This window comes from Punica granatum, chromosome 6, assembly GCF_007655135.1.
Source record: "Punica granatum isolate Tunisia-2019 chromosome 6, ASM765513v2, whole genome shotgun sequence".
In the NCBI taxonomy this organism is placed as follows: Eukaryota; Viridiplantae; Streptophyta; class Magnoliopsida; order Myrtales; family Lythraceae; genus Punica; species Punica granatum.
Genome location: NC_045132.1, coordinates 24966035 through 24982234, shown reverse-complemented (window position 1 = coordinate 24982234; position 16200 = coordinate 24966035). Strand labels below are relative to the sequence as shown.

Sequence of the window (16200 nt, the reverse complement as noted above, 5' to 3'; positions counted from 1 at the left end):
TGACCAGTCGATCTTTCCCCTCGGCCCTTCATTTTTTGAGAAAATATCAGGCGAATAATGCACAATCAAGTAGCCGTATAAAACTCTATCATGAATGACACTTGTAAAATAAGAAAGAGAGTGTTATATAGTCGAACACTTATCATTCGGTAGTAGAGTTTCACGCAATCAACTAATTGTACATTTCCCCTCCTTCTCTCTCAACAAGGAGAGAAGGGAAAACGTCTCTGTGGAAAAGAGAACTTTTCCGACGACAGAATTTGCAGACAATCAGCTTTCATTCAGTTGGACAGATGTTTCGAATGTCTGATAGGATGATAACAAGCCAGCGAAATTTTCTTTAAATGTTAACATATCTGTACAAATCAATAGAAAATGCTGTTACATTGGCAGGCATGATTTTGGCAGCACCTGAGAAGCCTGAGGTTCTCGGGTGCAAGTTCATCTCTGAGTTTCAGTCGGGCTTTCTGCTACTGAGAAAAGATTGTCCTATGTGAGGCTCCTTGGGCTTGTTCATAGCAATGTTCCGGATTCTGATTCGGTTATAAGCTCATCTCCTTGGGTAAGCTGATTTCTAACAGGTACAGGCTGCATGAGAAATACTTGTAAGAACATCATAGAACGTGAGAAAAGAAAAAGACATATAATATCGATAAAGCAACACTGAGAACCTTGCAGACATAAAAGCCATCCCGAAGAACACAGCTTTCACAGCTTGCTTCTGTCCAGCATAATCAAATGCCAGCGGAAGCATCTCGTGCAATGTCAGGAAGGCCATTACTCCGCCAACTGCAATTGCAACAGGAAACGGATGAATAGTGTAATACTATTACAGAAGGACAGAGAAAGGAACGGGAGATAACAATGCTTTTCATTCAAGAATGGTGAGGCTACTGACCTGCACCCAGGAGGCCTTCGAGAATCTCAGGGTCTAAGCTGCTTGGAAATAGATATGCTGTAAAGTTCACGAGAAAATATCTAAGCTGTCACTGCAAGTATGATAATCTAATTAATAATACAATGCTACAGCATGTTTCAGTGCCGAGCTCTCTCTTTCCTACCCTTAAGTCCTATATCAAGCTGATATAATTCACAGAAACAACTGATCTGTCCACATACCCACGATTATGACACCCAAAGGCTCTGCAAAACCAGACAGTGTGGAAAGCTTGAATGCCTGCCATTTGCTGAGATAAGGAAAGGTAATTAGCTTGCTGCCAGTAAAAGTAGGCAAAAATTTATAATCGTGTGATTGCAGAGGTATTTGCTCTGTTTCAGGGAAATTTTACACCAATACTTTACGTCTTCTTACCTCTGTGTAGCGAAATAAACAGGAAGTGCAACAGCCACACCCTGTACAAAGAGAGCATGAAGTTAGGACAAAGTAATAGCAGCCAAGTACCTTCACTAGGGAAATTCTGAGCAAGAGAAATGCATCTATTAACATCAAGAGAGGCCAGAAACTGCTAAAATTCTGTCCAACCTGAAATAAGAAACCCGATGTTAAGGTAATGCCCCGACTCATGGTGATAGAGCTGGCTCAAGGTTTTGGTGGAAAAACTGTTATTGCATAGTTTGAACCTTTGGGTGAAACAACTCCGCAGTTTTCATAACCTTAAGATTCAGAACAATAGTCATATACCTCTGGTATGTTATGCAGAGCTATAGCCAAGGCCAAATTAAGACCCACGCGAAGACCCTGCAACAAGAAGAATCCTTTTAGTTAACAGCATCTGCTAATACATTCACAGATTCCAAAATTCCTTCATAAAGCACTTCAATGAATCTTTCCCAAACGGTCCAAATTGAGACCGGATCATTTTTCATGTCTATGCAACCACTAAATTTTCCTTCAAGAAAATCAACCATCCATAGATAATACATTTAGTCTTTCAAAGACCAGCTTATTATTCATGAGAGCATGGGATGCTCTTAGTCAAATGCCATCTCAAAAATAAGGGACGTGGACAAAAAGTCAACTAGACACCATAAAGAAGAGTCGATTATTTTGACTGAGCAGTTAGAAAATTCATATAGTGGAAATTTACCTTAAGGGAACCAAGGAAAACAGCCATTCCTTCGGGCAAGTTGTGCAAGCTAATGCCTGCAATACATTTAACAAAAGGTATTGTACCAAAAAATGGAAGAAATGCAGCATGATGTCAGAGAAAAGGATTTTATAATACTGCCCAAAAAGCCATACCTATTGCCGTAATAATACCGCTGAACAAAACTTGGCGCCGATGCTTCTTTATCATGTCCTTACCACCGTGATCACCACTTTTCTGTTAAGAAAGAAACACAGAAGACAGTCCATTTGCAATTGCAAGATCTACCTCACCTGATCATTTTATAAGCTGTAATATTATACCTTCTTTTCCTTAGCATCTGAACTTGGAGACATAGATGGTTCAGGGATAAAGTTGACAACAAGAGCAAAGAATATGACACCAGCGAAAAACTGCATTTCCGACCAAAATATCATTGGTAGCTAGATCAACATAATGGTTCATGGCAAAATAGAACATACTTAAATATTAAAAAACAATAGAGGCTTACCCAAAGGTTTCCTTTTAGAAAGCCAATAGAGTTCATTGCATTGTGGGCTAGATCTAGGAATGAAATGCTGAGCATCAGACCAGCAGCGAACCCCTGCCCACAGGCCATCTCAGTTTAGAGCAATAAAAAATTCTTCAAAATAAAGTTCCAAAAGCAAAAGCGGAATATTAAAAACACAGCATCAGAGATTTCCAGCACTCAAATCCTCTGGCCCCGAGAATTCAACATGTGCTTTTATGAGACATCGGCATAATGCATCTCACAGCTAGAACCTAAAGCTACAAAAATAGCTCAATCGCATATCTTAAAAATATCGAGTTCTTGTAAAACATTTAAAGGATCAAGTACGCCAAAGTAGAAACAGAAGGTCTAGTTTCAGAAAGAAACCTGCAGCAGCCCAAGCATCTTTAAATTGGGAGCTTCATAGAGAATTACAAAGAGTGCACCTGTTCGACATTTCACCAACAATTAGAACTGAAAGAGAGAACAATTACAAATATCTCAAACGTGCAATCTGAACATCAATTACACTGTGCTCAGGATGAAAAAACTAGTCCTTCATAAAATAAAATCCAGAAGCGTCATGGGACAAATCCCCAGATCATATCGAAAAGAGAATAAACGATCGGGCTTGAATAACCAAAAAACGAGAGGAAAATGACTTGAAAGTTGTTTGGTCTACAGGAGAGATCCAGAAAATAGAAGAACATGTCTTTCGTATGCTTACTGATCCTTCCCAAAAACACGGGCAGTGGAGAAAGGCACAAACTTTGGCATTCTTCAGTGAACATGAAAAGCTGAAAATTTTGCAGGATAGACATCGGAAACGGGCCGACAGCTATACCATGAATTAAAACTGGCATTATCGAGACAATGAATTCGGCTCACTTTGCCATTCTTCAGAGAACAGGAAAAGCTGAAAATTTTGGAGGATAGACCTCGAAAACGGGCCAGCAGGCATACTATGAATTACGACTGGCATTATTGAGACAATGAAATCTTATTGATGAGCAGATTTTCGGCTACAATTCTCAAGCTTCTGAAGCGGGAGACACAAACAAGTAGCTGTGCGAAAGGGTACTCTAGCATCAACAGCAGCTCAAAACTATTACTCCACAGTCTACTGAGGGTTAATGAAACACAGCCATAATCAAAACAAACAGCAGGGAGGACATCTCATCTCACCTACGGAGGTACTGAGCCCGCCCACAAGTGAGAGCGCAAGAGCCACCATGACCTGAGAATCCATGGAAGCTCCTCCCAAAGCTTACACCGGCAAAGTCCTCGAAACCCAGATGAAATCAGACAGCAAGAAGCGAAAAGCCCGCGACTTTCGTTGACAGCTCTCAAAAGGGTTTAAGGATGTCCCAGTCCCTAGTCAAAACCGGCCAAAGGGGGGCTTTTTCTAGATGGGGGGGGGGGGGGGGGGGGGGGGGGGGGGGAGGGGAGGGGGGAGAGAGGAGGAGAGGAGAGAGAGAATGTGTGCAACGGAAGAAAGAAAATGCTGCTGGGAGAGGTTCAAGAAAATGCCCTCAATTGATGATCTTTCGTTATTCTGTACTGGTCCTTATACCTAACTTTACTGATTCGCATTGGCGATTCCCCCCGTAGAAATGGAATTTCTTGATGGATAGACGATCGGCATGTGCAAAGAAGACCAAATATTTCCAATTTTTATAATAAAAAATAGATCTTTTTCCCAATTGCAGAACGTATTGATTGAATATTCAATCCTTGGTCATTAATGCGTGGCCCATACCTTGCAAAGAATCCATATGTATGTATGGACTACGTCGACATTTTACTTAGATCGCTCTATTTACTGGTCGAACGTGTCTTTGCTCGGACGTACCGCAAAAGAACTTTGTGGACGGCTACAATTGATAGTACCAATAGAACCTTAACTTTTTATGGTTCTCACAATTAATCTTTAACAAACAATAGACAAAGAAGTGAAAAAAAAAAAAAAAAAAGGAAGGAAGACGGACATTCCACTTCAAGTTGCTGCTTGATTTTCCTTTCTATGAATGTTCATTAAGCTCTTTGTTAACCAAATGGCTGTTTCACGGGATGAGACTGTGTCATCTTCAAACGGTCTCAACACGCCGGCGAGTTCCTCGAACCTCTCCTGTCTAAGTAAGTCTGCGCAAAGCTCAAGCAGTGACTCCAGGGCATCTGCTCTGTGCTGGTTCGTAGGAGGCAAATTGATCTTCGTCTCTTCTCCGTTCAGCAAAGTCATTGTACTGAGCAAAGATAATTCACTGAAAGCTCTGTTCAGCTCCTGCGTATGACCGCTTCCATCTGCTCTGTGCTGGTTCTTAGGAGGCAAATTGATCTTCGTCTCTTCTCCGTTCAGCAAAGTCATTGTACTGAGCAAAGATAATTCACTGAAAGCTCTGTTCAGCTCCTGCGTATGACCGCTTCCTTTTTGCTTAGAGGGAAAAGGGTTACTACCTTTTGCTTCCGGTGACGTCTCATCCAATACAGCACTAGCTGCAGAAGACGAACTGGAGTTCAATATGACGTCATGAGAATCCAGATATTCTAATTCCATTTGTCCCTTGCCAGTTAGCTTCTCTTTCTCTATCTTGGGATGCTCAGAGACTTTCGGGAAACTAATTTGCCCAATAGAGTTGGCACGTCTTGATTCTTCAAACTTCGACATCGGTATCAGAGCATCTGCTGCTTTGACTATGTCCTCACAACTGCTCCTACTAGAGTCGGTGCCATTTTCTCGAATATTTCTAGAAGAGTGATCAAAAAATGTGGCTTGAGCTCTTTCTGACTCCTTAGATGGGCTTGTCATTTCATGTTTGTCAATAGCAGTGTTAATACGAGTCCCATATTTGTTCTGCGTAGGGGTCCCTTTTAGTCTGACGTCAGAGCTGGTTTCAGATGGCTTCACTGGGAGAAATACCGGAGAAAGGTTACGGCATTTAACAAGGTAGGGCTGTAAATGCAGGTGCCTCAATAACTCAGCAGCCTAAAAAAAAACACGGCCAAAAGTAAATTGTCAGAATAGGTGTTTTGGTTCATATTAGTTGCGGTAAATATTGGTCATTTTTTAATTTTAAACTTACAGTTGGCCTGTGCTCTGGGCTCTTTCTAAGCATGCTCTTGATCAGCTGCTTCCTGCATTTAAAATTACATCGAGAAGTGAAAATGCTCAACCGTTTTGCAATATTAGCCAAATATCAAGGGGAGTAATGTGAATAGCTGATTACAGTGTGGATGAATAAACAGCTGGCAGTGGAGAAATGGAAGAACGGTTTATTTTCTTCACGAGTCCTGAGAAATCCTGAAAAAGTAAAACAATGGTTCTTTAGATCTTTGGAACATATCTTTTCTCCAGACAAAAAATGTTCCCAGTGAACACTTACAGGCGCTCTGAATGCAGGTTGATGTGCAGCTATTTCAAACATGCAGCAACCTGATTGCATATAAACATCACTCGACAAGACGAAAACTCAGAGATATGCCAACCCAGTAAGAAATAAGTGTTCCAGTGGTTTCTCTGACCTAGTGACCACATATCTGATTTGTAGCCATATGGTATGTCCGCAAGAAGTTCAGGACACATATAATTGGGAGTTCCCACCACCTACAGTTTTCGTCAATGATTCAAATGTACATATTAGAAGGACGAGTGAAAAGAGAAAAGTAAGACAATGAATAGAAGGACGATACAAAGGAAGAAGGATAAAAGGTCCCAAACTGATGACAAAAAGCTCAGCTGCTTAAGCAGAAGAAGCATAAAGTATTTCTAAGCAGAAAGTGGGGTGAAGTTTCAAATGGTTTTGGGGTTATATGCTTAATGATGGCATGATTCGACATATAATCTAGTTCCAAGTCTGTTTTATCTATCTATTGCTTGTAATTTTTCGTAAGGTTACTTTATTTTTCTGCCTGAAGGGAAATATCACACGAACTGAACCAAGCTAGGTTAGTGCAAGACAGGGGAAAGGTCTTTGTCCGTACCGAGGAAGCGAGATCATCTTTCTTGAGCAATCTTGCAAGTCCAAAGTCACCTATTTACAGAACATAACAGTAAGACAGCAAGGCAACTATTTAAGATGCACGGTATTAGTTGAGGAACTCGCATCTTTTTCCACTCACCAAGCCTGATGTCACCGTCTTTTGTGAGAAACACGTTAGAGCACTGAAATGAAACGAAGTCAGCTTAAGATGAAAGCTAGCTTACATACTTCCTTCTTTTTTAAGAGATCAGGGCACTCACTTTTATGTCCCTGTGAAGGACACGGTTCGAATGGAGATAGTCCACGGCTAGCAGTAGTTGGGTCAGCCATTTGCAAAGCTTCTGTAAGAGGAGAACAGGAGATAATGATCACCAACTGCAGTCCAATTCTTTTATGGTGCCTCATTATCGAAGTGGTTTTACCTCTTCTGGAAGAAATGATCCCTTAGCTTTCTTAATCACCTCAGCCCTGCTCCGGATATCAGGAACCAAAGAGAAAAATAGAAAGTTGCATAAATTCCGATGTTTGAATTATGTTACATTAGCTGTAGAACGACAAATTCTTAAGGTCAAATATAAGAAAGGTCTATCACTTACATATCTCCTCCCTCACAATAACTGGTTACGATGCACACATAGCATTCCTGTTAGAGATGCATGTAGAATACAAGTCATTACAAATACAGACCAAACTGCTCTCAGAATATGAGTAAAATCTGCAGAAACAGAGTTTATAAATGCTTCAAGTATACCTTCTCTACCCATGAATCTTTGTACTCAACTATGTAAGGGCTCTGGAGCTTTGAAATCAAATTCATCTGCAGTACAGCAACAAAGGTCGTAAGCGAACAATCTGATTCTTTTCCTTCTCAGAGGAGAGAGCCGACTGCTGGTAAGCAGGCGTGTAAAACAAAAGCCATCAATACGAGGTTAGAGTATGCTAAGAGAAGATAACCTCTTGATGTGCTGTACGCTTGAACTTCTCCGCCTGCTTAGTCAAAGGAATTTTTTTCAAAACATACCTAAGAGCAGGAGCAAATATGCCAATGCATAAGAAAGCAATTTTTGAAGGATCTATCTGAGTTTAAAGAAACTTAATGGAACAGTCTCCTAAACTGAACTCAAGCTTAAGAAAACATGAGCAAAAACGAGGATCCTTGAAGGAAGCATTTAAATTATGACTGCCAACAGAAGTTGCAAAATTAACGCCAGGACAATGGATCCAGCACCAAATAGTAACTCAAACTTCACAACTCACAACGATATTGCTCCTAAATCCACAGGCACAGCAAGCTTCATCTCATATGCTTTTATTACAGCTAAAATTACCAATCTTTCTAATGAGAAGGAAAAGGCAGATGCTCTTCGAGTTAATGGAACTTAGATACTGCATTGTCTTACTTCTTTTTCTCGAGTTTATGGAGAACAAGAAATGTGGCTCCAAAAGCTCCTCTCCCAATCTGCTCAATCACCTCATAGCAGTCCATCTTCGACAAAACTCGGTTCTCTTCCATGTCCCGGACAACCTTTGGCTCTGAAGCCCTGAAACCAGGACAAGCTCTCCTCAAATGGCTGCAGCTCCTCCTCCTCCCCCTCCTCCTCCTCCTCCTCCTCCTCCTCCTCCAAGCTCTTCAATTCTCTGCAGATAAATTTTCAGGAGGATGCATTTAAGTATTACCAAAACTCCCCCTCGACAATAAATTTGAATTTAAGAGGCTCCTCAGGAATCTTGAATTAACTCTTTGCAGGAGACAATGTCCATAGTAAAAAGCTCATGCAAGAGACCTGAGCAAACGTACAGCATTGAATTCCCACATTTAAGTCCATCAAGTGGTGCAGTTAAGAGACGTACTTACTTACCTGATGGACACCAGCAAAGGGGCGTCCTTGGAACTGCCGAACCTCAAGAAGCCTGCGAGAAGATGGAAACCCGACTATATGAAACGACCCAGGAACGGCACGACCACATCAAAGGTTCAAAATTTTGAATGAAAGGAAAATTGGGACAAAAGCAAAGTGGGGCAAAGGGAGAGAAAAGGGGGGCAGTGAACACAGAATGGAAAAGAAAGGTGGGAGCTTTTGCTTCAACTTAGAGGTTCATGGGAAATCATTACTGACCCTGTTGGTGATGGGTCACTGGCTTCCATCTGAAGCTTCATTATATTTGACACCACACCCGCAAGAACGGGGTAGGAGGAAAGGAAAGGAAGCAGCTTTAGAATGTCTTCCATGGATTGGAGGTAGGCCGCCATCAAAGCCACAAATGGGACGAAAGCTTTCCCAGCTTTCACACTGTGGTCTATTAAATCCTCCGTTGACAGATCTCCTTGCAAGCGAGCGCTGAAAATGGTTTCCTTTTTTATTTTTTTTCCCCCCTTCCCTTGCGGGTGCCAAATGTCCAATGTCCACTCGATTCCAATCCAGAGCTAAGATATGATCTGCGGTTTGACTCCGAAAAGGTCTCATTCATCCACCCTTTGGTGGGGGCCACTGGCTGTGAGTTGAAGTTCAGCGGCAAGAACAAGGAACTTCAGTAAAACTCAATTATACCCAACAAGAGACGCACACTCTTGCCCCTAAGGCTTAATGGCCAGATCATTAAGGCCTAAAATAGCTGAATTTGAGCGAAGTTGGAAAGGATTTTGAGCTAATCAATTATTGATTTTGATTATTCATCATGTTTGGTAATTGTCTTCTGCATTATTTAACATACCCAGAAAGAATGTGGTGGAAAGGAAGCCCCATAGACATATTCTATGGAGGTAGTTGTCAGGGCAACAAAAAGGCAGGCCAATTAAAAGGCCATTGTGGTTAAGAGACAACTTGAGCTGTCAAAAGCTCCTCTCCCCCTCTCTCTTTATAGATATATGGCGATAAAAGGTGAGGAATATTTCAATATTTTAGATGCTTTCAGCGATGCCCGCATTTCAAATTTCACACCGCAAGAGCCATCGTTCAATATCTTTGCACTCACGCCGAGACAACATAGTGAATGTTGAAAGATTTTCAAGGTAGGAACCGAGCACTTGCTATAAGAATTCTATCGAGTCTTCCACTGGGAAGATGATGACTTGTGTTGGACAAAGTTTGGTTAGATTAAGGATCAAGAGGGTTGCCAGGGGCAACTGAGCCTGATTGGTCCATTAAAATGGGACAGATTTTGGGCAAGCATTGGCCTGCAGATAGAAATAATGTCTCTATCACAGTTCTCCTCTCAAACGACCATTCAAATCCCAACATGTGGAAAAAAAAAAAAAACATCTTCCTCTTTCTACCGCATATTAGGCAACATATGTGAATCACAGCAGGAAATATAAAAATCAGAATCTTTGATGATTAATTTATTTCCCAATCACATTGGCACAGTGCGATCAATGAAAGATCTTTCTGCTTATCAACAAAATATCAGCAAGATTTTTTTATTTTTTATTTTTCCATGTGAACTGATGAAGCCTTTGGGCCCCATGTCGATGGACATCCACTCTCCCAAGCCCAGACAAACACCGGCTTCGTCGGCTGCTTCACCGGAACTCACGGCGCATTGCCTCCGGCGCAGCACGTATGAGGACTACACAAGTGGAGCTCCGAAAGAGACAGAGACTAGCCTTAAAAGCTCAAAGCACAGGTGGCCCGACCGAGCTCTAAAACACAGTAGTGCAACGGCGGTTGGCTGAAAGATCGAGTGGCAAAAACCGTTAATTGGGAGGGGGCTGGGGGAGAAAATGGGGCGAAGGGTTAGTAGCCATCTGTGCCAATGGAAAGGTTACACATCGACCCTCATCAGTAAGAGTGCGTTCGTTGGCACAAAGAAAAAGGTCCCCTCTCGTTAAATTGCGCACTGTGAGAGAGAGAGAGAGAGGGGGGAGAAAATTGGCAAGGAAAAAAATATAATAAATCGCATCCCTCCGTCTCCCCCTCTCTCCGGCTTTCTCTCTCTCTCTCTCTCTCTCTCGCCTCGACGGGCTCAATTTCAACACAGGGTTAGGGTTTGATCGTGTTTCGGTCGTAAAGTTTCGATTTTTCCGTCCATTTCTCTCGAATCCCTTTCTGGGTCGGATCGTAGTTTGGTTGTCGACGATTCGGTTGTCGTGGGAATGACTAGTTTTTTCTGATTCTTGTGTGATTGTCAGGGGGGCCCGTGTCTGGTGAGGTTCTGAGCTCCGAGATCGGCTGTCGGAGGATTCATTTCTAGAGCTCCTTCTTTACCCTGGCGAACAGGTTAGGGTTTATGACAAACCTTTTGGTTTTCTTGTTTCCGTACCCTGTACAGTTTATGTCACAAAGTTTTTTTTTTTTTGAGTTTATGCCGCTGTTAGCTGATGAAGGTTTTGTTCCCCGGGTAGTGATCAATTCGAGCTTCTTTATTGTAATTTAGGAGTGAAGCCTGAAAAATTATGAGTATTTTAAGAGATATTGGCGGAAATGGTGATTTTGCAGCTGAATTTGACGGCTCCTGTGTGTGGGAACGAATTGGTTTTGGTTTAATTCGATCTGAAGTGTTCTGTGGTACAAGTCAAATAGAGCTGCGTGTTGTTTCTAAACTCAGAGTGATCATCATGTCATTTTGCATAGGTTTGGGGAAGAAATGTGAGGCTCTGTTGAATTTTTTGATTGTTGATTGAATCCTTTTTGAATTAATATGCGATTTTAAGGAGTTGTTGTGCGTTGGAGCAAATTAAAAGCATTAACTTCAAGTTGCTTGAACTATGACTCGATTGAGCTGGATGTTGGCATATCGAAATTTCACTTAGGATTTATTGGAAGTTGATTCCTTGGAATTTATTCAGACTGTAGAATCAGTGCAGAAGGCAGTTTGTAACTGTGAGGTTAATTGAAAATGCCTCTTCTTTGGCCTCATTTGATTTGAAACAAATAAGGAGAAGGGCGTATTGAGAAACAATCATTATAAGCAAGTTGATTTTCACACAATAATTGAATTCTTGAGACAACAAATTCAATTGTTCTTTGTTGTTTGATAAGTTTCCGGAGTTGTCACTCGAAACAGGACTTTGCTTGATAATGTTTGGATTTCACTGCCTTTTACATCTATGTATGTCTATATATGTATGTGCATATGCCATTTTCTAGGTTCATGGGCTTGATGTGATTGTGCTGCAGGAGGATCGAGAAAATGGAACACGATGAGACCGGATGCCAAGCTGCACCAGAGGGTCCCATCCTGTGCATTAACAACTGCGGCTTCTTCGGGAGTCCTGCAACTATGAACATGTGTTCCAAGTGCCACAAGGACATTCTCCTAAAACAGGACCAAGCAAAGCTGGCAGAATCCTCCATTGGGAGCCTAGTGAATGGATCATCAAGCAGCATGGAAACTGAACCTGTTGCTGCTGCAGCTACTGTTGATGCAGAGGTTGGTCCAGTGGAACCTCCGATAGTCACCGGACAGCCCGCTGTCCCTTTGAGTTCAAATGGTAACGTTGAATCTAAACCCAAGGAGGGCCCTAACCGCTGCACCACCTGCAAGAAACGCGTTGGCCTAACAGGCTTTAGCTGCCGCTGCGGGAACCTCTTCTGCGGCACCCATCGTTACTCCGACAAACATGATTGCCCGTTTGATTACAGAACTGCTGCCCGTGACGCTATTGCTAAAGCAAACCCGCTTATCAAGGCCGAGAAACTCGATAAGATATAATGATGGGGAAAAGAAGTCTCAGCAGATGAGTCTTGATGCTTTATTCTCAGTCACGAGGTGGCGACTTCAAGTTGGCTGCTGCATAATCTGCGAGGTGGTGGTGTCACTTTTGTGTTATATTTGCTGGGAGGCATATAAGAAAAAGATTAGAGCATCCTTGTGGTGCGATGAACTCTTTTATCTTTCCTTGTGATGGCTCTGGTGTTTTCTCGAGTTCGAGTATGTGGTGGTTTGATGGATATTGTGATGATTAGTAGCTTCGTTATGTTTCCATGCTCTGCTTTGAAAGATGGATGCTTTTTTCATTCTAGTGCATGTCAGAATGGTATGTGCTATCTTGAACCGAATAGAAGACGAGCTTTAGACAGATCTTGCAGGTTGCTTTGTACATCATCTTCACGTTTTCAACTGCTACAATTCTTACTATATTTTTTAGTTTCGTAGGTCCTTTTCTTTTTAATGTATTCGCGTTTATATAAGCTGCTTTGCAGGCATGAACATTCAGATTCCCACGAGTTGTGTTAATTTACATATAACATTTGTCTTGGTTGATCTTTTTTCGTGTAATCACTACTTATCAAACCCGAATCATGAGCAATGGTTGATCACTACTTATAATCAAACCTGAATCATCGCCGATGGTTGCAATGCCTCGTCAAGATCTCTCGTTTCTCTAGATCAAGACATCTCACTTGGACAATTGTTGTTCCTAAGCTAGAAGCATTTTCTAGTCCTTCAAGCTTTGTTTGAACAGCCACAACCTGTAAAGTTGCCAAGCATCCTCAAACAATGGCAGAGTGTGAGCTCAAGTTGGTTGTTACTAATGATCAATCTCGAACGATTGTAATCTGCAAGTTTGACGAGATGTCCTTGTTCCAAAGCTGGTACAGCAAAACGGTTCTCATCGAAAGAGTGCAAACTGATCGCACTTGCATCTACCATTTCCAGAAAGAAAAGATGGGGCAAGCAGCTCATCGTCCTATTTATTAGTCAAGACGAGAACAGCAATAATAAACATCACAGCTTCTAACTTATAATCTTTCTTACAACATCACATTTGAAGTCCAGATGGATGGAAACCTTGCGGCACAGATACTAACTTTTCTGTTATTCTCTAATGTTCGAAAGGCCATGTAAGCCCCGAAAGCTATGGTATCAAAGGCCAAAAAGACTCCAGGAAAGTCAAAATGCTATTCCCCTCGACTCCGCTTCGAGATACTTGCAGATTCTCTCCATTACCTCCCTACCCTTCACACTGTTCTGCAGGAACCTCTCGGCGCATCTCTGCTCCACCTTCTCAGCCATTGAAGCCAGTGCCGAGAGCGGTTTGATGCGGATGCTAGTCTCTTGCCTGCAGACCGTCCACCGAGCAGGATCATCAGGATGAGGATCATACCTGATTCTCTCCTCCACCTCTATGAACTTCTGGAGGCTGACGTTTCGAGTCGTGAGCTGCATTGACTTAGACTGCGCATCTACCACAGTTGATTCAACGCAGTGGCATATATCTTGGCCCACAATCTTGCGGACAAACCATGGTCCAGGAGCATGTATGGTGATGGCACGTGTTGTATAGAGCTTCCCCAATTCCGAATCGAGCTTGTGGTTCAATGTGTCAACCTCGAGTACGTGGGATAGAGTCCGCTTGTTCTCGGGGTCGGCAAACTTGCGCCAAGAGGCGGATGTTACGATTTCCCAGGGATGCTTGTAAACATGCTCTTGCTTATATGCCTTCACCATCACGCCTTTTTCCTTTCTATTTTATCAAATAGCTCTCTGCCCAGACAAATACTTCAAGTTAGTCAATGCAAAGACAGATTTACTAATTTATATCTGATTCATTAGCATATCCAAATCCAAATCCAAATTTAACAAAAGCCAGCATATGTCAGGGCAAACGAATTGGGATGACCTCAAGAAAGAGGATCCATGCCTCCAAATGATCACGGATGCGATTTAAAACACAAACTGGCAGCTATGATATCAATGGACAATGGCAAGCTATATGAATACAAATAAATTCCATGTCAAATATGACACAGATAATTTGATCAAAATCAGAACCTATGATCCAGCATGAAAAATAAATAAATAAATAATAATAATAATAATAATAATAATGCCTTTCAACGATTCTAATACTCGCGTGGATCTCATCCGGAATGGCTAACGGAATTATGTTTGATTAAGAAGTCTACATTGTTTCACATCCATCTGAAGCATCCCATCTATTCTAAAACACCAAATTTTCGCTGGCAGAAAACTTAATAGGCTCTGTCTGCCGAGGGAACACCGTGAATCGTCAAGGTCGCATCTTCCTGCAGCTTAAATCAATACTGCAGGAAAAACCCAGAAATAACAACAGGAATTCCTCATCAATGAGATGATTATAGATAATTGAGATCAATGTTCCACCACATTCCTCTCAAATTAACGATGCTCGATCGATTAAAGAGGCAATCAATCCAAGAAAAAAAGAAAAGCCCAGTAATCAATACGATCGATATTCAATCCCAGCTCGGACTACAGATCAATTTCGTTCAGGTTAGCAAACCTAGACGAGTAGAAGAATGAATACCGCAGAAGACGGGAGCGATTCAAAGAAGAGACGAGGAACCTAAGCTCGCACCTTGAGGTAGATAGGGGAAGTGAGTATGGGGATGAGGAGCCGCCAAGCTGAGGATGGAAGTCCTTAAAGATCTCCGACCTGCGAAGCTTGAGGAGGAAGGAGGCCGAGGAGGGGAGAGAGAGAGACGAGGACTATGTTATACAGTGGGCCGAGTCTATGCAACGGCGACGTGCTCCGCCAATGGGATTACTCCTGCTTGAGGTTGGATGGCGGTGACCGTACCCGAAGGTTCACGTGGGACCGGACGCAGCAGATATTAGGCCCCTTTTTGTTAATTATTTTATTTTAATGAATGATTTTGGATTGGATGAGCATAAAACCTAGGTCGGCCAATGGGGCCGGGCCGGCGAGTAAACCCGTGGGCCAAGAAACCAAACGATGGGCCCAATAGTATATATCAATCAAATATATCGTATCATCAAATGGGAAAAGTAATAATTACTATTATATAAAAAAAAAGGAAAAATATAATAGCCTGTCGTAGATGCAACATCACAACGTATATGAGCTTTGGTTTCCTGAGCAAGTCAATTAGTTATAAGCGAGCATATAATAATATGACTATGTTTTTGGATAATGATTCCGGGAGAGGATAAAATGGAATTTAAAATCCCATGAATGTCAGATATTTTAATCAGTTTTAATAAATGTCAAAGAATAGGATCGGGATATGAAATTGAAAAGACCAAAATGCTCTTGAATTATTTTTCTAGTTTAAATTCCTCAAACTATAATTTTTGTGATTAAAAAAAATAAACAAAGCAAAAAGGAAACGCAGCGAACTGCGGAGCTGAGAGAGGGGATGGTGGTGGCTCAACGCGGACAACCACTGTCTTTTGCTGCCGGTGATGCCGCAACACAACTTTGATTAAGGCAGTGGTTGCCGTTGTCGAGCCTCTGCCGCCCCCTTCTCCCTCGCTCTCTTCGAGAAGAGGAGAGAAGGGAATGATTTTCTGGCAATGGAGGCCTGATACCGACTACTACTGCCCCAGTCTAGGTTGCCAGCAAGTCCTAGTGCAGCTGGTGATCTGGTTGGTGCGATGGTCGTTAGTTTTGGGCCACCTGCGGTCCCCCTTCATTGTTCTTCTTTTGTGGCAAATTTTGGAAACATGAGATTGAGGCAGGGTCAATAATATCATTTTACATTAAAAGAGCCTTAATTCAGGTGCCCTATAAGTTTCATAATAGATTGTTTTCTTCAGAGAAGCAATGCATCTATCTAATGTACAACGTTCTCAACTTATGATTGGGAAGATCTGAATTCGAGACATGTGCGTCCATTCCACCTTAACGGAAATTTCACGTTCTGCATGGTCGTTAGGGGCAAAAACCCAAAGCATCCCCAAGTATTGGGCCCAATGGGCCCACAATCTCCTCTTACTA

General features: G+C 42.0%; 4 protein-coding genes across 10 annotated transcripts; 1 reads left to right on the top strand and 3 right to left on the bottom strand.

The window, feature by feature from the left end:
• Positions 1-128: 128 nt before the first annotated feature.
• LOC116210958 (zinc transporter ZTP29) lies at positions 129-4106 on the bottom strand. 2 transcript variants are annotated; one of them, XR_004157585.1, is made up of 12 exons: positions 3745-4106; positions 2947-3005; positions 2560-2652; positions 2372-2461; positions 2204-2285; positions 2049-2104; positions 1643-1699; positions 1313-1483; positions 1120-1187; positions 899-955; positions 672-789; positions 129-588 (listed from the first exon to the last, which is right to left on the bottom strand). XR_004157585.1 is itself a non-coding variant. In XM_031545127.1 (12 exons), exons 1-12 carry the CDS (start codon positions 3806-3808, stop codon positions 543-545), a joined length of 831 nt encoding a protein of 276 aa, XP_031400987.1. In that variant the 5' UTR covers positions 3809-4014; the 3' UTR covers positions 129-542. The 2 variants fall into 2 exon arrangements, 1 of the variants encoding a protein (XP_031400987.1); XM_031545127.1 differs by having other exon boundaries at positions 1313-1353; positions 3745-4014.
• A 271-nt stretch (positions 4107-4377) lies between these two features.
• On the bottom strand, positions 4378-8947 carry LOC116210957 (serine/threonine-protein kinase Nek6). 5 transcript variants are annotated; one of them, XM_031545125.1, is made up of 16 exons: positions 8654-8947; positions 8396-8447; positions 7937-8174; positions 7491-7557; positions 7288-7353; positions 7133-7179; positions 6959-7004; positions 6797-6877; positions 6676-6718; positions 6538-6587; positions 6079-6160; positions 5940-5989; positions 5784-5857; positions 5640-5691; positions 4967-5542; positions 4378-4840 (listed from the first exon to the last, which is right to left on the bottom strand). In XM_031545125.1, the coding sequence occupies exons 3-16, from the start codon at positions 8047-8049 to the stop codon at positions 4556-4558; spliced, it is 1632 nt and encodes a 543-aa protein (XP_031400985.1). In that variant the 5' UTR covers positions 8050-8174; positions 8396-8447; positions 8654-8947; the 3' UTR covers positions 4378-4555. The 5 variants fall into 5 exon arrangements, with proteins under 5 accessions (XP_031400985.1, XP_031400984.1, XP_031400983.1 ...); XM_031545124.1 differs by having other exon boundaries at positions 4378-5542; positions 5940-5968; positions 8654-8945; XM_031545123.1 differs by having other exon boundaries at positions 4378-5542; positions 8392-8447; positions 8654-8942.
• Positions 8948-10351: 1404 nt separating this feature from the next.
• LOC116210744 (zinc finger A20 and AN1 domain-containing stress-associated protein 8) lies at positions 10352-12557 on the top strand. The gene is made up of 3 exons (XM_031544773.1): positions 10352-10515; positions 10666-10753; positions 11654-12557. The coding sequence occupies exon 3, from the start codon at positions 11667-11669 to the stop codon at positions 12186-12188; it is 522 nt and encodes a 173-aa protein (XP_031400633.1). The 5' UTR covers positions 10352-10515; positions 10666-10753; positions 11654-11666; the 3' UTR covers positions 12189-12557.
• Positions 12558-13092: 535 nt separating this feature from the next.
• On the bottom strand, positions 13093-15005 carry LOC116210743 (PRELI domain containing protein 3B). 2 transcript variants are annotated; one of them, XM_031544772.1, is made up of 2 exons: positions 14767-15003; positions 13093-13964 (listed from the first exon to the last, which is right to left on the bottom strand). In XM_031544772.1, the coding sequence occupies exon 2, from the start codon at positions 13926-13928 to the stop codon at positions 13371-13373; it is 558 nt and encodes a 185-aa protein (XP_031400632.1). In that variant the 5' UTR covers positions 13929-13964; positions 14767-15003; the 3' UTR covers positions 13093-13370. The 2 variants fall into 2 exon arrangements, with proteins under 2 accessions (XP_031400632.1, XP_031400631.1); XM_031544771.1 differs by having other exon boundaries at positions 13147-13964; positions 14818-15005.
• Between the last annotated feature and the right edge of the window lie 1195 nt (positions 15006-16200).